Source organism: Vanessa tameamea, chromosome 6 (genome assembly GCF_037043105.1).
Source record: "Vanessa tameamea isolate UH-Manoa-2023 chromosome 6, ilVanTame1 primary haplotype, whole genome shotgun sequence".
NCBI classification, from domain to species: domain Eukaryota; kingdom Metazoa; phylum Arthropoda; class Insecta; order Lepidoptera; family Nymphalidae; genus Vanessa; species Vanessa tameamea.
Genome location: NC_087314.1, coordinates 8435915 through 8461146, shown reverse-complemented (window position 1 = coordinate 8461146; position 25232 = coordinate 8435915). Strand labels below are relative to the sequence as shown.

Below are 25232 nucleotides of genomic sequence, written 5' to 3'. Positions count from 1 at the left end.
GAAATTAACGTACTATCATTAATTACATGATACAAAACCAAATAAAAAAGCGTTGGACATAAATTTTCAACCCAATAAGCAATAGAATATTCCTTGTATGTGAATATGTAATTCTTTTTTACTCTAATTTATTTAATGTTCTCGCGTTTTTCTAGGGAAAGGTTAATTATACCTAAAAACTTTTTACATAAGCCATTACCTATGGGTAATTTGCAGACCTTCAAAAATATAAATATTCTTAATATTATATTTTAGACAATGACAACTTATTTCTTAAGCTTTGTGTATGAAAAAGTTAAGCAGGTAAGTAGTTAGTAAGTAGGGAGAGTCGACCTCTTTGCATCTCATTTTGGCATGTTAATATGCTAAACCTTGTTATGAGTCTTTTAAATTACGATAGTTTGCAGTTTTTACACGGTCAGTGTTATACTTGTTTATAATAAAATGTTGCAAATTAGGTCGCATATGTTTTGGCTAGAAAACTTATCGTTTCAGTCGTTTTCTAGCAATCTCTTACAAAACTGCAATACAATTTTGTATCATAGATTTAAATATCATCAAAATTTATTCATAAATCCGAACTTCATATTCAATGAATAAATCACAGTAACCGAGAAATTGTTTAAAAATAAAATAAAATATATTCTTTTAGATCTAATTATTTGTCCATAATAATTATACTTATTAAATTTGTTCTATTAAAAAAAAACGAACCATGGAAAAATATGTGATGGCTTTGGGTCTAATTCATGGTTTTTATTCTTTGGTTTCAGTGATAATTTATTTCCGTTTACAAAATAAAGACTCGGCTAAAAAATTACGGCACCTCCACTTTTTAGATGAAAAAAATAACGACCAAAAGTAATAACTCTTTTACACCCTATTTAACCAGCGAGGGCTGACTTATAAAAATACTGACATAATTGTACTTAGGTGACTTAAATTCTCATACAACCATTACCATATATGTATGTAATTAAAAATAATACGATTTTATATAAAACTTTTCATTAATAACATACACATTTTCATTAACAACAATACAAGTTATGAATTTTCGAAATTATTGACAGTGAATTTTATTTAGATACAAAACTATAAAGAAGAGAAGAAAGAAGACGTGATGTTTAAGCGCTAATTTTGAAATACAGTATGGGTACATAATTATAAGTAAAATCTACGGTTACATTACTATAAAGTGTGTTGAGCAATTACGTCTTACGAAATTGGTAAGGACTGAAATTCGAACAGTTCCATAAAAATGTTTTCGCTATGAATATTGATTAAACTAAAAGTTTAAATCGAGTAAATTTTTTTTTAAAGTAAAAACTTGTCGTCATCTCGTCAAATTTGATGTAACTTTAAATTATATTTTCGACACGTATGATAAAATCTTTTATTTTTGGATAATTCAAGACTGTTACGATATACCTACAATAGAATTCTGAATTGATTTTATCTTCCGATCTGTTAAATATTTTACATAGTCAAAGAACGTAGATTGAATATTTTATAAAAACGTTTCGTCTCAAGTTTCTGTAGTTACAACATAGTTGTTCTTACGTTTCTATCTCAAATTACAATTTTTATTTAATATCTAGTGTTTATACGGTATTTAATGATTAGCTCTTTATATATTTTGTTTTCATATATACATAGGTAAACCGATATTAACTGCCATTGTTAAGTCAACATATATGCAAAGAATATAATGTCAAAAGTTACATATTATATCCTGTAATAACGCAAGATGTCACTAACAGATATGCATCTTGCATGAATCCGGCTTTAAAGCGAGGAACCGTCAGTTTAATTAAAATCTGTTCGTGTTTCTATTGTGCGCTTGAAGCCTTCCATATCGAGATTAATAGGGTTGGAGAGACTAGATTGAACCGAATTTAATAATATTTGTTCTTCCATTTTTAGGTTGTAAGACTGTGTTATTACACTTTTGTTGTTGGTTGAATTCACGTATGCTTTATTAACTATGATACTATTTAATAACTTATTTTTTTTATGATATCGATTGGCGGACGAGCAAATGGGCCACCTGATGGTAGTTACACTGGCTCACCCATTAAACCGGAACACAACAATACTGAGTACAGTTGTTTGGCGGTAGAATATCTGATGAGTGGGTGGTACCTACCCAGACGGGTTTTACTTGGTGGTAGGGCTTTGTGCAAAGCCCTGCTACCAGCAAGGAAAACTTACTAAAAAAAACTTGTTTTACAAAAAATTTATTGCTTTGACATTAAATTATTTTATTCATTATTATTGTATTCTTGTGGTTTGATTCGCCCATTAATGATCGAGATATAACCTATTTTTATTAGTGTTTACATATATTAATATATTATTCTAACATATTTTTAGCTTTATATTTTAAACGTATAAGCTTATAGTATATAATATATTGCTATAACTATGTTGGTATACAAAGTATGATGTTGTAAGTATCATATCATGTTCAATCATGTTAAATATTTTCTTTTTTCAGTTAAAAAATTATTAAGATTTTACTGCTTAAATAAACCGTTTTAGATATATTTTAAGGTAACGGTAAATATAATAATAGAATTTAATTTGAGCAAAATGATGGTTTTAACGAAATACTAATTTAACTTAACTAATTAGCTCACCATGCCGAATAAATACAAAGGATAATTGGAATACTTTCCATTTCATAACAATTTTGAAGAGTTTTGTTACAAATTTGCTGCTGTTTCGTCATGTACCAAGCCGTAATAATCACTGAGTTTGTTTCCTACTTACTCAACTCTTTAAAACTTTTTTTTTAACGGTGATTTTTGGTGTATGTTGTTCCTACACGTTCCTTGTTTATTTAATCTTACGGTTATAACTGTTGTTCAATATATAAATATATACAAAACAGCTTTGATAATAATCGGACGTTTTATTTAACGAAACCAAGTACTTGGTTGACGAATAATAACCCGATAGTGCTGAATCACTATTACCATGAAAGCTTTACTTTTTCCTTCATTTATTTGAAACCTTCGGAAAAGTAATTTGTTACATGAATCCTTCGAATTTCAAAATATTTATATTTATAACCGTAATAAAATTTACCTTTTAAAAATATTATATGATTACAGAATTGTTAAATAAATGTTCACTAGTACTATATATGAATATTTGAATTTTTTATTAAATATTTTAACATTTTTGAAACGTTATATTTTCAGTCGAGAAAAATTCTTAAGCATGACGTCGCTATTTTTGATGCGTGTTAGTTTGAGAAATCTAAATATTTGCTCGAAGATTTTCTACTCAAAAGATTTGTTGTAATAAAATGTTTGTAAAGGAAGGGTGGATAAAATATAAGGAAATAAGTACAGTAGTAATAATATAATATAGGAAAGTTTTGCATAAACCCTTGATTTGTAGGTGGGTTTGGTTTAAAACAATAAGTACGAATACGTACGAATAGCAAAATTAATTTAATATTGGTAATTAAATAAAGTTCATATTCGCATGACAAAATTTGTACTTAAAACAATTATAAAAAACAATCTTACCTGTAATATTGTAGGTAATGTATGCTTATGATATTGTTCAATCATGGCGTTTGTAGCGGTCAGCTGTTGCACGTAATTGTTATGCGAGTCATAATACGTTGCGAGGTTCACGGGGTTCGAGTTGTTGCAATAGTTCAGGAACGCTGTCCTGTAGTCCTGACGGCTCTGGAATAAAAGTATATTCATGACGTTACGAGACTTTAGACACATTGTATAACAAGACTACAACGAGTTCGTGGACTTTGTTATAAGTTTATCTATATCAAATTTGTTTCCATCTTAGTTTGTTGAAGGCAATTTGAGTTAGTTTACTTAGGTCCATAATTTGATTGGCTATTGATAATGTATATTTTGTATAGTAGCAATATCTATATATATGGTTAGAGGTAAAATAATCCTTACTAGCCACTCAATTTGGCCTTTGATATTAAGATAAAAAAAAAGAAAAAAAAAAGGTTCATTGATATTAGACATAATATATTATACAAAGGTGTACACGAGATTAATAAGCTACTACCAAGATTTTCAATGATATTTCTTATTTTATCGTTTGCTCTATTTTATGGCACCATTACACGTATGAAATATAAATAATAAAGTAAGACAAGGTCTATAAATGAAATGTACTTAATATATGACGGTTCGTATTTTATGTTTATAATGTTATAGCATATTTACGAGTTTGTGCATAAACTATTGGAAGTCCTGTGTCAAGCAACTCCCTTTAGAAAATCAAATGTCAATTTGAACAATAAAGACTGTCCATAGAATAATCTCGATTCTCAAGGATAAGCAAATTTTGACATGTATTTACATTATTTTCAACTAAAATGCATAATCAGATAGTATAACTAGTATAGATATAATGTATCGTATTAACACTGACTCCTGTACCATATATATTACTGTAGCTTCTAGAAGATAGTTCTGAAGCGCTCGTCGTGTCTGGGATCGCCGAGTGAATCTTCATTAATTTAATAGGAAGAGCGACGTAAATATTATTCGCATACCGAATTTCAAGTTTCGAAGCTTATCGTAATATTTTTACCGCAGTAGGATAAAGAGGTTAGACTCTTGGTTCTAATATTAAAAAAGTAAAGATATAATATGGTAACGGCATGGAGTGACACCAATTATCGTAAAAAGTTTAAAACCAATCAGGTAAAAGTTTTGCGAATGTTGATGACTGACACAAGTAATATATTAATATTTATATAAAAGATATGACTCATAAAAATATTAATATGATATTCATGTTTTAATATATTTTTTATGTGACCTAAACCTAAAACCCCTTTTTTTAATATTAAAATATTTATATAATATGTCCACTTCTTATTATATGACTATTTTATATAATATGTGTTTAAAAAGTACAAAAATAAATGCGTTATTTGTATGAAAATAAGTACCCATAACTAAAAACTACTAATAATAAACCGCCCCGATTCTGAAATAGCACGTTCAAACTACTAACTCTCTACTTTCTAATTCAGTATTGATAAGCCGATTATTGATATTGAAGACCTGTCAATCCTAGTGAGGGAAAATTAAAGGTATTTAGTAGACAGTATACATAGAATACGATTATAAGCTTAAATTCATTGGAATTTGTCAGAGATAAATGTTACAATAACATCGCGGCCATTGTTGGTATTGGATTTATGATTTTTGATTGGATTGGAAATTGAGTATGCGAGTATTGTGTAATGTACCTATATCGTGATATAATCCATACAATTTGTGTTCTAGATCTAGCGTACATTTTGATAAAAATTTGAGGTTAGAGTTATCATTTATTTACTCATTTAAGAACATGTTCCTTTTGCATGATTACAATCATAAACAGTAATGTCCAAGAAACTATTATATAATTATCATTTGGATTGTATCTAGGTTTTTTTTCCATAAAATAAATCTGTTTAAAGCTTTTGTCTTACCGTGAATAAACTTACTTACATTTTACTTTTTTGTCGTACTCATGAAGTATTTATCGTAGTTAGAAAGGGTTGATCTAATATATTATATATTTATATATTAAATGATAAAATTTTAATGTGTGTTGTCTATCATATTTGAAAGCAAATAACAAGAACATAGTTATCTTCATTGATTCGATTCTTACTGATTAATCGAAAAAGTAAATCAAAAATTAATTGTCAAATCAAAACGTATTACACTTGAATAATGAATACGTTCATCTAGAATCAGTATTACAAAAAATATAGGTATCAATTTATGCGTTCAGGTTCAAGTCTATTACATCTATTACATAAAAGTATTATATATATTGCGAAGTAAAGAAACAACCAGTAAGTATCCCACAGCTGGGCAAATGTCTCTTCTGCTGCCCACACTGTAACAATTAATAATTCAACAAACATTGCAGATCATCACGATGTTATCTCTTATAGCTGAGTACGAGATGAATTATGACCACAAATTAAGTCTTATAACTCGGTCGGGTTTGAATCCGTAATCTTCGATAATATTAAAATATTCTTAAGATCCTAATAAGGTGAAAAGGTATGAAGTAGATATTATAAATAGAACACGATTTACCATATACATAATAAATTCCCACACTGTGTAGGAACGTATTATGTGATTTCAGATATGTATGAAATTAAACCTTGTTATGTTTCGTTTCCAATCTCCAATATATCATGTAGGATGAATAATAATATGACGAATTTAAATAATCTTTCCAATAAATATTTAATTCCATAAGAAGGAAATAAAGAGTACTTAAGTTAAATCCTTCTAAATTATTTTTGGACCGTGGATTAGATAAACGATCCATTAAAATTTATAGCGTCGAATTTTGTTTCTAATTTCTTATTTACAACGCTTTTTTACTTGGACTATTTTATTTATTCAATGCTACTTAAAAACCTATTTAATATATTAAATAAAACATATTACTAATATAAAACATAATAAGTTTGAAAAATGTATGCAGTTGCATAATTTACGCATTTCTAAATGAAAAAAACTTTTAAAAAACTTAAAAAATAATAGTTTCCGATATTTCATTAATAAAAATATTAAAGTCAAATATAGATAGAATATGTACATATATGTTAGTGTAAAGAAAACTTGGGTTTCCAAAAAGATAAAAAGTTTCTGGATCCGATATGAAATATTAATCTACTGTTCATACATTTTTTAATTAAAAATTGCTCATTCGACTGTGTTATGAAATACGTTGCAAAAATATAATTTATAATTATAATCTTAGAATTACTTACATATAAATGTACATAAATTTATTAATAAACTTAGTAATAACTGCAGCACAACAACAAAGATAATATGATAGCAGTAATTAAATTCCTTTTTACATCAAAAGACAAAACATCTAAATTTGATCATATAAAAAAACATCTTCGGTGTATAATTAATTAATACATATATATATATATATATATGTATATATATATATAAGAGCGTGTATTAAACTTGTTTAAAAAAATACAATCTAACATTTTAAAATTTGTGTCTACTAAATCTCCAAACGATAGCTATTTATTGTCAGGTCGTTTGTAAATGTACGCTTTTGTTTAACAAATTGCCTAGCCTACTTGTGAATCGTATAGGCATTAACATACAGCATTTATTTTATTCGGTGTATTTGAGCGTATCTACTAACAAAATGGCACCCAATTCTCTTCACAAAGTGTTCCTGATTCCAGATACTGGAAGAAATTATTTCCAACTGTATATACCTATTCTTATGGTACGTTAAGTGTGGTCAGCTGCAGTTTTCTGTTTGAGTGTATCCAGAATCCAGTTGGAGCTACTTCAAGGTTGCCGAGCCTGTTTTTTAATTGGTAAAGCTATCCTAGTATAACTAGTGATTAAGCCCTTTTTTATTTCATTATGTTCAACAAGCAAACATAGTTTTCAGTGGACTGGCGAATGGGGACTGGCGAACGGTATTTTACGTAATAAATTTTACTATAAAATCATAATATTGACAAAATCGCCTGAGTAATCATTTTCAATTATAACTAATTAACATACACTAATATTTCAAACGACCGTTTATACAAAACTGTTTTATAACTTTTAATATGTTAAAAAACTATTATATAACTTGTTTTTTTTTTCTTTCCTAATATATACATACATTTGTATTCTTCGTGTGTGCTACTCTAAATGACAACAATTGAAAATAGTTTTTGTTTAAAGTGCAGTTTATATATTTTATATCTATATTTGAAAACCAAAGGTTGTAATTTTATCTTTTTAATGTCTTATCGTCTTATTGAGACGTCACTCTCGTCTTATTGAGATTGAGGGTTGTAGTTACTTTCATCAGGAGAACGTTTGCCACTTATAACATAAAAATAAATTGAGAGAGCTTGGTGTTAGGGCTTTGTGCAAGCCCGTCTATATAGGTACCACCCATTCATTAGATATTCTACCGGCAAACAGCAGTACTCAGTATTGTTGTGTTCCTGTTTGAAGGGTGAGTGAGCCAGTGTAACTACAGGCACAAGGGACATAACATCTTAGTTCCCGAGATTGGTGGCGCATTGGTGATGTAAGGAATGGTTAATATTTCTTACAGCGCAATTGTCTATGGGCGGTAGTGACCACTTATCAGTAAGACCTATTTGCTCGTCTGCCTACCGATATCATAAAAAAAAGAGACGAATGGCCACCTATTGGTAAATGTGCACCACCCTGTGTAAGAAATATTAACCATTTCTTAAATTGCCATTGCGTCGCATAAGACACGAACTACAGGACTTAATTTGAACCGGTCGTCTTTTTTATATATTATAGGTGGCAAAGGTTCACGAGGCTCACCTGATGGAAAGTGATTATCACCGCCCATGGACATCTGCAACATCGGGGGGCTTGCAAGTGCGTATACCATCTAAACTGGAACTCTACAACACAAATGGTTGCTTACATTGGCCAGGAACAAATTACTAGTACCGCGAGCTAACTTAATTTGCCAATATCAATAATTCTATAAATAAACTTAAATGCTTAACGAAATTGCCTTCGAAGATCTTAAGAGAGTAGTAAAACCGATTTAATTAAATAAGTTTTAAATTAACTTGCCAACGGTGGTTAAAGATCTGTTCACTCGCGAAGGCGCGCCTCCATGTTAATTTATTATTGGTCTGCTTACTTAGAGAAAAAACAACAAAAAATACAAATTCAAAAAAATATTATCTTATTGTGAAGGGGGCTTTTGTAAAGTGAATCTATACACAAAGTTTAGACGTATCTGGTGGAAAATCCGCTTCTATAGAACATGGTATTAGTAATAGAGATAAATAATTCTATATACATAATCTAAATACATACATATGTATATATTAAAGCGAAATACCACTCACTGATTAATCACGAAATCTCAGAAACTATAACATCTACAAACTTGAAATTTGGCAGGTAGGTTCCTCATGGAGTGTAGACATCCGCTAAGAACGGGTTTTTCTGAACTTCTACCCCTAAGGGGGTAAAACGGGTGTTGGAAGTTTGTATGAAAATCAAATTTTATTGAAGATAAAGTAATTATGGCAGAAGAATTTTGAATGGTATTTAAGTATAAGAATTTTTAAAAACAACTACTTACTTCTATAAGGAGGGATGTTTTATTAAAACAGTATAAAAAAGGTCGCTTCCCGCTGTCTGTCTGTCTATATGTATGCTTAGATCTTTAAAACTACGCAACGGATTTTGAAGCGGCTTTTTGTAATAGAATTATACAAAAGGAAGGTTTATTTGTTTTTTTTTTTGTTAGAGGTGGCAAACGAGCAGGAGGCTCACCTGATGGAATAAGAATATTATATTATGTATATATTTTGTATAATATATACATAATATAGTAGAGTAACACTGATAACTTTCTAGAGGTTTCTAATGTATTTATCGTAAATACAATTTTTTTTTGCACTTACATTGCAAATGCTGTCTGAGCCCTACTAGATAGATCAAATATATAATATCGTATTGTACATCTTAAAAATGTCTAGAAAAAAGTCCGCGATGGTATATGTCTATCTCTTGGGGATAACTCAAAATAACCATTTTTTATCTTTTACTTTTTAAGAGAAATAATGGCTTATTTACGAAGCGATTTTAAGCAATCATTATCCAATTAACCTTAAATACACTTTGTATTTAATATTTTATTACAGCGTATGATTTAAATTAATATTTTCGAAGATATTACAGATTTAAAATGCAGGGACAGTTTTATGATAAAAAGCTGTGAACGTTGTATATAAAAACATTCTATACTACATTTTTTCAGTGTATTTTTTTTATTAGCGAAGCCGGGGCGGGTCGCTGGTTTAAAATACAATTATGTAGCGTACATAATATTTTAAAAGCTTTGCTGTTAAAGTTGGCGTTAGAATGATAAGTGAGCGCTTAATACTTAAAACCGTACCAATAGTAATATTGTATTTGGCTCTTGATATCTGTAAAAAATCCTTCCCTTGATTCCTTTGATTCATCCCATAATAACCAGCTACCCAACAACTCTACTTAATAAAATTATTTGACGACATAAATAAAATAATTTATTTAATAGATAATCCAGACATATCAAATTTGTTGCGTTTACGTATTATATTACTCGTAACCGAAATCGAAATAGGATTACACAATGTTATTATATAGTTTATATAGACCTATTCTAATACTAACTAGAAGACAAGAACACATTGACACACTTGCAAACTAAATATCACTTAAAGATTTTAAAGAAATCGTTAATATAGTTTAAATTGTTGAGTCAAGTCACTCGTTGAATTTAACCCTCTACAAATCTTGGGAAACTTTTAGATAATTAATGTTTCCGCATATCAATTAGTCTTCGTCTGGGAACGCCACTGTGCTCTGAGCACAGATGTCCGCGTGGAAAGGAGGTGGACTCTCTCGGTTTACATGGTTTCTCTTGCCCAAGGAGTTAAGGCAGTCTTTTCCGCCACGCTTCTCTTATAATACGATTTTAAATGAGTAGATCTATTTCGTTTTTCTAGGACGTTTGAAATATTTTGTATTCCTATATTCCGTTCCGTAACAAAAACGCAACAAAATGTTTATTTATTTACGCTGTATGTTTATTTACAAAACGAGCAGGAGTGAAAATTACATATTTCATACCTAATAAAAATGGAACGGCGATACCAAGCTGTCTTTCATAAAATCGTGATTTAATTTTCGCCTTCCTACAAACGATATATCGGTGACATTAGACATGCGATGTACTTCCAAGCTCATACTTGATGATTGATCGAGGCGTAAGTAATGATGCTATAAATTGAAAGTAAAATTGAATAATAAGGAATATATGTACGGCTAAAACAATTTAATGGTACTTTAGAATACATATATCAAAGTTATGTTCTCAGTTTTTTTATTTCAGTATTATAAATATTTTACTAGTTAGTATGTTATTGTTATAGTAATATTTTTATTGCCCTTTTTTATTTTTGGTGAATAAAATGCGACGAGATTGTGATAAGAAGTCTACGTATATATGTTAGTACTAGCTGTGACCGCGACTTCGTGCGCGTTTGAATTTAACAAAATAGTTATTGTTTTAGCCTAAGTTACTTCAGCTATCTGCCAATGAAAGTCACTTCAAAATCGGTCCAGCCGTTCCATACAGACAGACAGACAAAAATTAAAAAAAATATTTTGCTATACGTACCGTGTTTACATACATATGCATTTAGTAAAAAGCGATTATTTTAATATTACAAACAGACATTCCAATTTTATTATATATATAACTAATCAAATGGTCCCTTGTAGCTTCTAAGACCTTTACATATTTTGGTAAACCGTTAGCTTCGTCTTAGTTACGTACGTAATATATGAGGACGAGATGTCACTTTAAGTTCAAGATTGGATATGACTTCCATGACGTCCAATATTAGGAACATGACGACATTATATCCAATAGAGGAAATGGTAAAATAAGTTTTTCAAAAACAATAATAGACAAGTAAATATATCATTGGTATTTGTTCATGTTATAAAATGTATTTCTTTAATGTAAGCTATATAATTAAAATTATAGTTCTTAAACGTAAAGTACGCAGTGAACCTGTTAATTAAAGCGTAAACGATGTTACGATATTCCATATATGGTAACCGCAAACTTGATTGCCTTCTACTGAAGTGAGCGCATGGTTTTCATGCCTCGTAAAATAGTTTACATGCATTTCGTGTCGTTGTATTGACCACAAAGTCAAAGGTTACTAAACAGTTATTACAAAAATACTTTTGCATTTTAATTTTTTTAATCTTTTATCTTAAGATAACGTTTCTAAATCTTTTCACTTTATTTATTCAATAAAGATATTTTACGACGAGTATTAACATTAAATATGTCTTCATTTAAAAAAAATGCATTAAGTTAGTTTTTAAATTATTTTTGAACACTGTTTTAGTACACTAACGTTATCTTTAGGAATGGTTTATTCACAATATTGTTGAGAACTCGCTAGCTAACTATTTAGTAAAGTTACAGAGTAAGATTCATATTCTAAACAACTTGTGTAATCGGATCATTTTCTCGGTAAACTTTGCTGTGATTATTATGTATTATTAGATAAGGGCATTGCCTTGGGATGAGGTTAACTGAGGTCTTGTAGTTGTATCGTATATACATTACATATCTTAAGTAAGGTTTGGTTTGCTTGTATGTTTATGTATCTGTGACGTTATTTTTACGTCCTTCGAGTTACATATTTGTCGAGCGAATCCGCCTTGATAATTATAACAAATTGAAAAAAATAGTTATAAGTTTTTTAACTCAACAATTTGTTACAATATAAAAATATCTAGTCGTATATATTTGCGACATACGAATACATTGTGAATGATAGCATATTGAATAGAGTAATTTAACTTGTTCACATAATAGGTTCGTTATTTGCAAACCGGCAACAAAGGTTCAATTTATGAGAAGGTATCTAAACCCATCTTGGCTTATACACATAGATATACCTACGGTAATGAATTGGGTGCTGGAGGTATGTTTGATGTTTGATGAAGAGTCTCATAATAAAAACACTACGTTTTGTTATCCAGTTTTAAAAACACCTTCTACGTGCTAAAATGCCAAAAAAACCACAGACATTAATTATTGACGAATGTTTTGTCATTATAAATAAATGTGTATGCATTGAAATCGATTAAAAATGTAATCGATATTTTTATTTATAACTATAATGATATTCAACATAAAACGAAAAAATTTAATAGAAAATTTAGATTGTTATTAGGATTGCTATCATACTTGCAAATTGTTACGTACCTTTTTGAGCAACGATTTTACCTAATTTTAGAAGGTGAACATCTTCCCGGATCCAATTTACCCTATTCCTGGATTGCTTCACGGTAAATCGAGTTACAAATGGCAGACGAGTTACTGAACCCTTATAATGGATTTGATTTTGAAAAACTTTCATTTTCAATTTTTATTTGTGGACTTTGCTCAACAAATACAAGCATGTATTTGTTAAAGATATAGTAACCAAAATGGCTTTCAAACTTTTTTTTAATTACGTCAACTAAGTAATGTTAATGTACACATATTATATTATTATATTGATTAAAATACAACCATTCAATAAGTTTTGATTACTTTCCTTGTGAACGCTTGGAGGTAATCAGTAGAAAGTGTCATTCCGTAGGCAGTGGTTATTCTTGGTAAGAGTTTGCTTTCTTATCACGCTCGGTTAGAAAAACGGCGTTCGGTGAGTTGAATACTTACTAGTCACTGAAACTAAACATTGTAACGAGTTGTAACGAGCTTATAATTGTATTGTTTTCGTTTTTCTGTTTTCACTTAAATAAAACGTAGCTATTATATGTAGGTCGTGAGAAAAGGTTTGATATATCTATATGAAAAAAATACTGGCACATAATACTCATATGCAAAATTTGTGTGTATCTTATAAATATTTTAGTTTTCCTGTCGATTTTAATCACGTGCAATGGTCCGGACAGATTCGAATATTATGCAAAATCGATGATGTTATGAAACAGGGTACAATTTACTACGAGAATCGGGTGGGTTACGATGCTTATAGGAAATATATGCAATGGGAAAATTCTTAAGTTGAAAAAAGACTAATATGAAATTGATATTTGAAAAAAACATCTATAAAAATGATTAACAATTTTTTTTTAAATACCTAGTTAATTTTTGTAAAACAGATGCAAAACAATACGGTGCGCCAAATTATTCTACCACTAAGCTTGATGTTGAGGACTAAGGATCATCGCTGGTTTTCAGTGGCAGCCAGCCGTCAGAAGTAGCAATAGCAGCAACAAGTTTCAAAAACCTTAATTTTCAAATGTGCCAAAATTTATTGGTAAATACTTATTTTATCCGCTATTAGTAACTAACATAAAATAAATGGCATGGCATATTTAACTTTATTTATTTTTTTAAAAAGTCCAATTATACTATACATATATGTATGTATGTATATTATATATCATTATGGCCCATTTAAATGAATGTTTATCAAGTTTGCAGTTATAGAATTATTGCTGATCATTTACAGTTTTTGGTGAAATACTCTAAATGAGTAAGTAAGTACTATACCATACTATACACAATATGATATATCTGATTATGGTACTAGAAATATTAAGACAAGACAAGAAACTATGCAATATCTATTTGCTAATCTGCAGGCAATTAATTGAAGCAACGTTATTAATTAAAAAGCTTGTTAGAACCGATTATTACAAGGTAATATAAAAAAAACCTTTTAGCCTTTGTATTGTAGTTTAGATCCGTGAACTTCGATAAAAAAAAGACTACAGTTCCCCTGTGAAACGACAAAATGATTCAATTTTATAAATATCGATGGCAAGCGATTTTGGGTCACTCAATCAACGAGACATTAAGCGACAAGTACATGAAAAAACAGTTAAATAAAAACGGCAATGGAAATACTAGGTTATACTGCACGGGTTTTTACGGGGTTATTTAATCAGTTTCTGTTCAACAATATATGTTAAGAACTATTGGTTCAAATTATTTGATGTCCGTTGACCGCGACTTGCCTGGATTTGTACTTTGTAAGTCTTATTTTTTAACCACAAATGCTGCAGAGCCGAGTCTACTCATTAGCTTATTAAAATGAGGGCTCCATTGTAGCTTAGCATCTACCACTATAGACGGTAAGCTACAATGGAGCCCCAGACTTCCTTGTTACCATCATACCAAAGCATTTCTTTGTTTCTAATACATTTTCATTTAAAATATATATTCGTTTTAATTTGGCTTTGGCGTAATAACTTTGATATATATTTTTTTACTTTTTACTATTTACAATACAAAAAATTTATAATTTCAGACAACGCATTGTTCATGTATATTTTGATTTTTTAAATGAATGGAATATTATTATCAGTGCGTGTAAAAGTTTATCTCATGGCTATTACCTAAAAGGCAATTATTCAAGTTTTAAAATGAAGGAGTGAAAAGGATCTAAGAATGATATACATAATATTTCGAATAGTATGAGCCGAGATGGCCCAGTGGTTAGAACGCGTGCGTGAATCTTAACTGATGATTGCGGGTTCAAACCCAGGCAGGCATCGCTGAATTTTCATGTGCTTAATTTGTTTTTATAATTCATCTCGTGCTCGGCGGTGAAGGAAAATATCGTGAGGAAACCTGCATGTGTCTAATTTCAACGAAATTCTGCCACATGTGTATTCTAACAACCCGCAATAGAGCAGCGTGGTGGAATAGGCTTCAAACCTTCTCCTCAAAGGAAGAAGAGGCCTTAGCCCAGCAGTGGGAAATTTAAAGGCTGCTAATGTAATGTATGTGTGTAAAATATATATGTTATTTAGTTTTTGCATAAGAGACAAAAAATATCTACAAAAGAATGTAAGAATTTATTGTAAATGAACAATGGCCGTCGTTACGTTTCGTCACATCTTTATACTTTGTTTGTATTGAAATAAACGGTATTGACTGAATAAGACACGCGAGTGGTGTTAATTATTACTCATGTTAAGGAAAAGAAAGAATGTGAAATTATTTATTTTATTTATTTAATGAACGTGTTTCGATAGAAAAATCGTGGCCGTTACGACGTGAAACAACGAAATTGATGGTTATCGAAATAAAACAAAAGAAAACCAATGGATAAATATTTATGAAAAAAAAATAAAAATCAAAGATTCGTTAATCAAAATGAGTTTTTTTTTTATGAAATGATAATTATAAACAATAATAAAGTATACCAAGACAGCGGTGGTATACATGACAGCAGAAGAGACGTGCCAATTTCGCCGTCACGGCATATGACTCCGTCTTACCGCAAGGCGCTTCTTTTAAAGATGTTACATAAAAAATAGTTTCATAACGATATTTATGTATATATTATATATGCAAAAATATATAGTTTTTCGTAGTTACGATCTATGTGAAGTTCTAAATAAAAAGTACAAAATCTATCTGTAATTCCTTTTATCGAATAAATACTGTGTGAATACTGTAATTCAACATAAATAAAATATTTTGCACCTCTTTGTTCTTTTAAGCTTTACATAAAAATAAAATGAAATAAAACAACCTTCTCTGTAAGAGGATTGTACTTCGCTAAAACGAATATTCGATTAAGATAACATCTGGTTCGTATGTTCATATACTTTATACGGTTCAGTGAAAGTTGTAATGTGTTGTTCTTCCTTATTAAAATGAAATTTTTTTGTTAAATTTTGAACGGTTAACTAATTTGAGCATACTTTATGTATATAATTAAATCTGTAGGGAATTAAGTTTCGTTTTTGAAGTTTTTGTTTTTCAATTTGTAGTAAGTAAGCAATGGGAATTGACCACCAGTCGGTAAGTGGTCACCGCTGTCCATAGACTTTGGCACAGTTATATGATACTTGGCATATTAACCATCCCTTATATCGCCAATGTACCACCAACTTGAGGAACGAAGATGTTATTTCCCTTGTGCCTTTATATATTCATTTTGATGTATAATTTAAACCGATTTCAAATGGGAGAATAAGATTTAATTATGTATACGTTCCTCGAAGTTCGCCCATTTTAATTTGGTAATAAAATTATCCCTAGAAATTGAATGAAGGTAGCGCAATCTAGTTCGTAGAGTTGATACGTATTCTACATGTGTTGCTTTTGCTTTTTTAATATCTTCGCAAATTGTGGAATGGTTTTAATCAACGTCGCCTCTAATTATAATCTATTAAAGAATAAAAATGTAACCGCTCATATAAATTCAGGGAAAACATTCCTAAATATAAACAACAACTCCAAAGATGATTGATCAATGTAAATATGTTTTAAATTTTAAATGTACATTTATTATATTAAAATTAACTTTACTGGCTTAAATACTGTATACGAATAATTGTAAATTTCCCCATACCTTGTTAAGCTGATCATCAGCCTTCCCGAGTATTACTTCGCAGCCTTCTCGATGAGCGAAGAGTTTTCTCGCTTGCACCTTCATGTGAAAGGTTTTCTCAAGAAGTGGGGTCGCTACCACTCTCTCCAGCGATGAAGCGGCGTTGTTGTAACAGACAACATCAGCTTCAACTTCCTGCAGTAGTGTCTCCCATGTATGGAAAAGAGAAGAGGGACAGCTGGCTCTGAAAAACGTATAACATCGGTGAACACGTTTAATCGTTTTCATCCTATAATAGTGGTGTATAGCTCTAACTGTGATAGCTTCTATTCGTTTGTGTATTATCTAAATGAAAGTAATTTGTGTTTGTGTATTCGCTAAATGAAAGTAATAAAACGTTCGTGTTAATCTTATCTACTTAAATTATACAAGGGTTAATTAAAGAGTTTTGTTTGTTTTTATTGATTCACGCACCCAACGACATATAAAAACAGTAAGTTCAATTTATATAGTATAATCTTTAATCGTTATTGGAATCAAATTAAATAAATCTTAGGTTTTTTTTTCGCATTATATTATTAATATATAAAAAAAATCTCCGCATAACAATTAACGATCGTGCTCTGAAATTTAAACCAGACATTTTCATAGATATTTCAAAGTATTGAATAACTACTTGCAAAAAAATTCTTTAGGTTTTCGGTAAGTTAGGAACGCGTAACCAACCCGCGTTCCAGCAACGTTGTAGAAGAAGCTCCAAACCATCCCCTCAAATAGAGAGAAGACTGTAGCCCAGCCAGGCCAAGTTAAAATTTATTATTTAATATTATCTGTACGAATCTGGGCCGAACAGCTATTAAATTAATAATAAATAAATGTCATAATTAATTAATTTAATTGAGCTTTCATGTGCCCATTGTCTATTTTACCCATTTAATAATAATACCTATTAATATCAAATATCGTCCACAGTAAGGTCAAATCGTCAACGGGTTTACAATTAATGAAAGGTTAGTCTTGAAGTATTTATTATACCGTACAATATTTGTTCACTCTGATTAGATCAATCTATTTTCGATGTTGATCGAATTTATTAAAAAGTAATAAAGTATGACCTTTTGTTATAGTCGCTATTAATTTTCATCGTTAATGTTAATTTATTGGGAAAATGAATTACGTGTGTTATCCTTGTATTCGGTACAATTTATAAAATGGAATATCGACAATAAAGTAGAAAGCTTTCAAGTTAATGGAACCGTATAGGTGTTGGAGTTCGTTTTTTGTGTATAGGCGTTTTATATACCTATGAAAAAAGATTGATTTAAAATATTAATTGATCTTTTAAAAAACTTAAAGTTACCATAACAAATTGGCAAACGTTGTCATTTGTTGCCATTAATTAAATAATTACTGTAATCTTAAAATATTTAGTGTAATGCGAAAGGAATTACCAAAATAACATAGTAAAAAAAAAAAAAACAATTGTATAATATGTAATATATCGCAGCCAATGCTGAATGATGAGCGCACAGATAATTAAGGCCGAAAGATCTTCAAATTAATTTTAAATACGTCCCAAAATAAAGAATATTTCTAATGAAAATTTAGAAGGAAAATATAAAATAATACAAATATTCACGAGATTCTAGGATGTCTATTTTATCCAAAACATTTGTTTTTAAATTATAAAACCTATAAGTAAATTTAATTCAAGGATAATTAGTTCTAAGCCTAATAATAACTTTATACACGGTAAATCCTGGTTATCCGGAGAATCGCAATAACAAAGTTAAGTTTACCGATTGCACCGGACGATCGTTTTAAGTAAACATAAACTCGCCGTTTGAATTACTATTACTGCAGCATAAACTTAGTCCAGTAGTTTTGGACGCAATCATTATTATAGTTGTTGATTTGTACTGTTATTTGCTTCTTAATAACTTTACCTCGTACAAGAGGGATATAACAAGACATTAGTACTTTTTGTCGTTGGTTCTTAGCCTACACGTCATATTTTCCTCTTTCATTCGTCTCGATTAAGTCATGTCTTTTTTTCGTTCTCATTGCTTTGCTGATTTTATTATTTCTTATTAAATTTTCACAGATAAGCCTCCTTGGCGTATTTTTTTTTTTTTTGCAAAAAAATCACCCCCACGCCACCAGTCAGTAAGCGCTTACCACCGTCCATAGATATTGACATTTAACCAATATTAACAATCCCATCCATCGCCAATACGCTACTGTTTGTAGGTAAATTGTTTCACTCAAACTTTAAGACGGAATAGAGCTATATGAGAATATACTAAATAGTGTTGTGTGGTGGTACGATGTGAGATAATGTGGTCATACCTGCCCAGCGGCTTGTACAAAGCAGTACAACTAAATATGCTTAATTAAAGTATATTTTCAATTGTAATTATTGATTGCTTTTGCATTGAGTTGCTAAATTGCAGTTTTATTTCAAACCAGCAAGCAATTAGGTACATAACTCAACAGAAAAACTCCTTGACTTTGATACTCAATATAATTTTCGAATGGAATAAAAGCCTTTCAATGTAAGTTAACTACACACACATTTACAGTGTATTAGTTTTATGTACACTGAATATTAATGATATAGAATTCTTTTGGTGAAATACCGAACGTAAAATGCTTAACTTAAGTAAGTGTAAGGTGGATTCACATGTGACAGAATTTTGTTGAAATTAGATACATATCGGTTTCCTTACGATGTTTTCCTTCACCGCCGAGCACGAGCTATACTATTAACACAAATTAAGCACATGAAAATTCAGTAGTGCTTGCCTGGGTTTGAATCCGCAATCACCGGTTAAGATGTTCGCGTTGTAACCACTGGGCCAACTCGGCTCATTGACAATGTAAAAAGAAGATTATATTATCGTAAACACAAGAACTTAGAGCGAAGTTATCATTTAATATCAGATGGCTGAATTGTTCACAATACGTATTTTTTATATAAATATTTAATAAGATATAGTTAAATGCCTAACCAATAAATTCAATTAAATAGCCCCTTTTATGACAAGATGACCCTTTTTGTTTGCATATATTGTAATAATCTACATTACTAAAATATGAAAAACAAATATATCTTTTAATAAATTGAATCATTGAAAAATACTAATTTACATTCAAATGAAGGCTTTTATTTATTTTTTTACAATACTTCAGCGATCAAGGCTAAATCCCTTTTACCCAGAGTGCTCTTCTACATGACGGACGTGCTAAAGTGCCGAACCATCGCAGTTTGTCCGATGAATCGTTAACTTGAAATCGACCAAAATTTTATTTACAATTGATACTATTGTATGCATATTTTTGTTCAAAAAGAGTAAATTATGAGCATGAGAGTCTTCTTGCAGCTTTACGTTAAATTGTAAAAGGGCGATTAATTAAATCGCCATTTTACATGACAGTACGATTTTTAATGAGACCGTCAGTCGATTGCAATGATATAAGCTGATCCGCAGCTACGCCCGCATGGCACGTGACAGAAATCCCATTTTTTCATTTTAAAGTTTAGTTATTTTTTGGTAATAATGCTGTTGGACTGCAACGCAAAAGTTCGATCGCACGACAACCACTTCTGATTTTTCGAAGTTATATCCATATTTTTCGCTGGTTCCAAAATATATTTGACATAAAATTCGTTATTGTGGATTTTTTATTTAAAAATAGATAAACCTATGGTTCCGTAGGTGAAAAAACATTTTATTGTAATACATATTATTTATGTTAAATGGATCATTTAGTCAGCGCACGCATATAAAGCAGCTTAGTATCGCTTATTCACTAATACCATTATTTTAGGATAAAATTTTAATATTAGATACGGAAATAATATATACCCTATTAGTTTCCGTGATGTACTGCTGTTAGGTACATTTCCAATGTTCCAAATTTAATTTAGAACTGTTCAGCCGTTCTGGTGTGATTCAGTAACAAACGTCCATCCATCCCATACTTTCGTATTTAAGATATTATATATATTAGCTTTCTAGAAGTGTAATTATTAAAATCGATTCAGTTTTATCACACTTTATTGATTACAAACTTTTTTCTTTTTTGGCTATCCCATAGGAACCTGACTGTGTATTTTTTGGGGATAAAAAGCTTACGTCATACTCTGACCCCTAAAAAACCACTATGCAAAAACTGATGTCTATGTCTAGCTTTGAAAAACAAAAACAAATCTATCCCACGGGAATTGTATTTTTTCCGGAATGTAAAGTAATCTATGCGCTATTCCAGGCTAATAATATATTGTATATACTATGCAAATTTAATCCTAATTTAATTCACAAATAGAATTTTTATAATAAATATTATAATTAAATTTACCATTAATTCCAAAATTTACTATAATATAAACCTTTTTTTTTCGAATATTGTCTCTTTTATTTCCAGGCTAATAATATATTGTATATACTGTGCCAATTTAATCCTAATTTAACTAATAAATAGAATTTTTTATAATAAATATAATTAAATTTACCATTAATTCCAAAATTTACTATAATAACCCTTTTTTTTCGAATATTGTCTCCTTTATTTAAACGTTTAAGTAGAAGAAGTTTTTTTTCATTGAAACTTCATACATAATATCAGGAAGCTCTTAGTTAGAAACTCCAACTTTTTGTTTAGATCGTGACCGCAAACGTCCGGTTCTCCATTTATCTTCAGCTCTGTCCATCACTCGGACAGATGTCTACTTTTCAAACTCTGATTTTACGTTGACGTTAATCGATTGTGCCTTCTCATTCGAAATTATATATTAAAATAGAGTTCTTCATAACTCGTTTTTATATATAGCAATCTGTTATCTGCACATGGATGAGTTTTGGTTTGCTTATAGATACAACAACTGTATTACCAAAAAAAAAACCGAATATATTATAAGTTTAATCGAATTGTACAAGCGTTTATTTCTAATATAATTGAAAAATATATATGTCTTCCAATGTATATAGTAATCTTCATATCTACTATGTGAACAAAGCCACAGGTTTAATTAGCTCGTAATTTTATAAAATACTGAAAACATGGTCTTTGTTAATTACGTATGTAAATAAATTATAAGACTTAAAATTGACCACGCAAAGTAACGTGGTTAAAATATGACGGCCCATTAGCCTAACCCAGTTATGTTCATTATCGTCAATACACTTCTATGAAACTGTCATGAAACTTTGACAGAACTGATGATAAAGAGAATAAAAGATACTAAAATGTTAGCTTAATACAGTTTCGCAAAGGAAATTATTTTAAACAAATTAAACTTTAATTAAGGTAATTAACACAAATAGATATGAAAATAAACTTCATACAATTTGCATCATCATTTTTATGTTTACTTATATGTAAAGTTACGCTGGTTTAGAATGTAAATTATTTAAAGGAGTAATTATCTTATTTAATTATCTCGTATCCGGTACTGAAACAAGAATGGTACGGCCTACCATACTCACTAGAAAGTTTCAACAGCTTATCATACCCGTGCATAACGGTTTTAGGGACCTTAAGATCCGCGTGACATTTTTGTATGATTCCCGTTCTCTCAGTTGCAGTAGTGAGACATTACATCTCATGATATGAAAACATGACCGTGCTAGTAACGTATCAGACCAAAAAAATATTATCTGTATTGGGACTAGTTTTTCGCTGACTCCTTAAGGAAGAAAAATTTTGCAACTCAATCGTTTTTTATTTTATTTTTTTTAATGGATAAATAACACATTAATTACGTATATTTTAATAACTAAATATATGACATAATTATTGATTTAATACTCTTTAAAGTTTGAAGAAATATATATGTGTATATATATGTGTCGTTTTTTTTCCGCCGACACATTATGGATAAAATATTATTCACCACTCTATCGGCTTTGCGTGTTTGACAGGCAAACCTACTGTCGTAGAGGCGACGTTGCGAGGAGTCTAATCACCGCCGACCGCTGAAGCGTAATGTCCGGGATGCCACTGATAAAACTAAATTGCCTACTCTGGTAATAGCCAATGGTAAAAAGTGACTTCTCATGTTCTTTAATTATATTTTTGACGCGTACCTAATATATAAAATTCCTATGTAATACTTTGTGGTTGATCGGTTTTTAAACAGCTTAGGTACGTGATAAGACTCGAATTGTTATGTCAAAAATTGAATGTAAAATAAACCTCTTCGTAAATAGTGTATGCTTACAAAACACATTAACCTAAGGTTGCGTATTATTAAATTTATTACTAAGTTTATTTACTTGGCCCTACGAGGGGTTTGTGCAAGCCCGTTTGGATAAGTACTCATCAGATATTCTACCGCCCAACAGCAATTGGAGTTGTGTGAGTCAGTGTATAGACATATCTTAAGAGCTTCCAAGGTTGGGGGCGCATTGGCGATCTTGGGAATGGTTTATATTTCATACAGCGCCAATGTCTATTGTAACGGGGTTGTCCACTTACCAACAATTGGCCTAAATTAAAAAACAAAATGTTTGCTCTGCTACATTAAACATTAAAAATAAAACTCCTTATAATATTAGCATGATAATTAAATGAACGAATGATTAAATGATTGAGTCTATCCTCAAATGATAAAGATCGAAGGGAGGAACGGGAGCTAATGAAATGGATTCAACCGTTTTAACCAATTAGCCTTTATATTTGTTTAGCCCTTGAATAAAAATGTACATATTTAATTTTTGATATTTCACAAGAGAGTAATTAGGTTTATTTATTATTAGAGTTATATTATGAAATCATACTTTATTTTGTTTAAAAAAACTTTAAAAATATCTTTATAATATAAAATACGGTTTGTTTTTAGAATCAAACACAGAACGATATCTACTATCCCGATACTAAATATATTTATCGAGTCGTTGACAAGTTCCGTTAAAGTCTTTAATGCCTTTGGCTTTGATAAATACTATATGAGAATCTTATATTGTATAATGTTGACTATATTTTTTGTCATAATAACCTTTAAATTTTTATAATAATACTTCTCGACTAATCTATCGTCTGTGAATTTAGTGTATCTTTCTTTTATTTTGATTGAACTTAGCATGTGTTGAACGTGTATATTTCCAAACGGTAAGCCTACGATACTGAACTACAAATTTTAAAGATTTATTTTTAAAGATATTCAATTTAAAAGTGTTTTGTAAAAAGTAATATGATTTATTATTTTGCAACAACATTGATTGCCATGCTTCGTTCGTTTTCTAGCTTCGAAAGAACTTAGACCCTTAGTTCAATCGATGAGAATGTTTGAAGCATTGTTTACACTCCCCGTGCCTCGGAAAATATGTGGAGCTGTTGGACCTGCGCCTGAATTTGGTTATGTCAGATCTGTCATCCCATCTGATAACGAGAGCGACAAAGAATAGAGAGTACTCTTGTTTTGCACACATGCTAGTGCACTGTAAATGTCGCTGAATAATTGACTTGTCATCCTAAATAACAGCTTCCGTATTTGGTCAGACAGCATCATCACCATTGCCTTTTTCAATTTAAAAAAAAAACTTTGAATGAAATCATGCTTATAAATTCAACGAGAAATTTCACAAAAAATATTGAAATCAAAATGTACATTTCTCAGTCGATTTCCCGATGCACCCAACGTATCCATCGAAAGTTTTATCTACGAATTCTGTAGTTTTTTAGTTCGATGGAGAGTTTAATATAAAATATTCATGCGATATTTACATACATTTTATATTACGATCTATTGTGTTTTTAATACAAAAAGCCAAAGGCTAGGGCAGAAGTTATTTTAAAAACAACGTAGAATAAATAATTTGGTATATTATCATGCATTATGAATAGCTTAAATGTTTTTTATGATTTAGCAGATTTTTTGTTTTACTATGAAATATGAGTCATTCTTTATTTTAAAATAGAAGGGAATAGAATAAAAAAAAACTTCTAAGCCAATATACATAAAACTTTTACTAGATTTCACGTTTCGGAGAAGGTTTTAGTATGTAATAATGTTATAAAAGCATTTCGCAGTTTCATCTGCTTTAAATAAGACTATTGACGTGACAAGCGTGAGATCGACGTTCTTGTTTTTCATATTTTATATTAACGACATGAGCCGATTTGGCCCAGTGAGCCGAGATGGCCCAGTGGTTAGAACGAGTGTATCTTAACCGATGATTTCGAGTTCAAGCCCAGGCAGGTACCACTGAATTTTCATTTGCTTAATTTGTGTTTATAATTCATCTCGTGCTCGCCGTTGAAGAAAAACATCGTGAGGAAACCTGCATGT

General features: G+C 30.1%; 2 protein-coding genes across 14 annotated transcripts in view; both read right to left on the bottom strand.

Moving 5' to 3' along the window:
* Window positions 1-25232, bottom strand: part of Stacl (Stac-like) — a 180589-nt gene that overhangs the window by 48330 nt on the left and 107027 nt on the right. For all 13 annotated transcript variants that reach the window (XM_064215108.1, XM_026629944.2, XM_064215109.1 and 10 more), the window contains 2 exons: window positions 16961-17183; window positions 3543-3707 (listed from right to left, as the gene is read on the bottom strand). In XM_064215108.1, coding sequence (XP_064071178.1) covers window positions 3543-3707; window positions 16961-17183 — 388 coding nt within the window. The remainder of the gene's footprint in view (window positions 1-3542; window positions 3708-16960; window positions 17184-25232) is intronic.
* LOC113393193 (uncharacterized) overlaps window positions 1-25232 on the bottom strand; it is a 65377-nt gene that overhangs the window by 11432 nt on the left and 28713 nt on the right. The window lies entirely within an intron of this gene.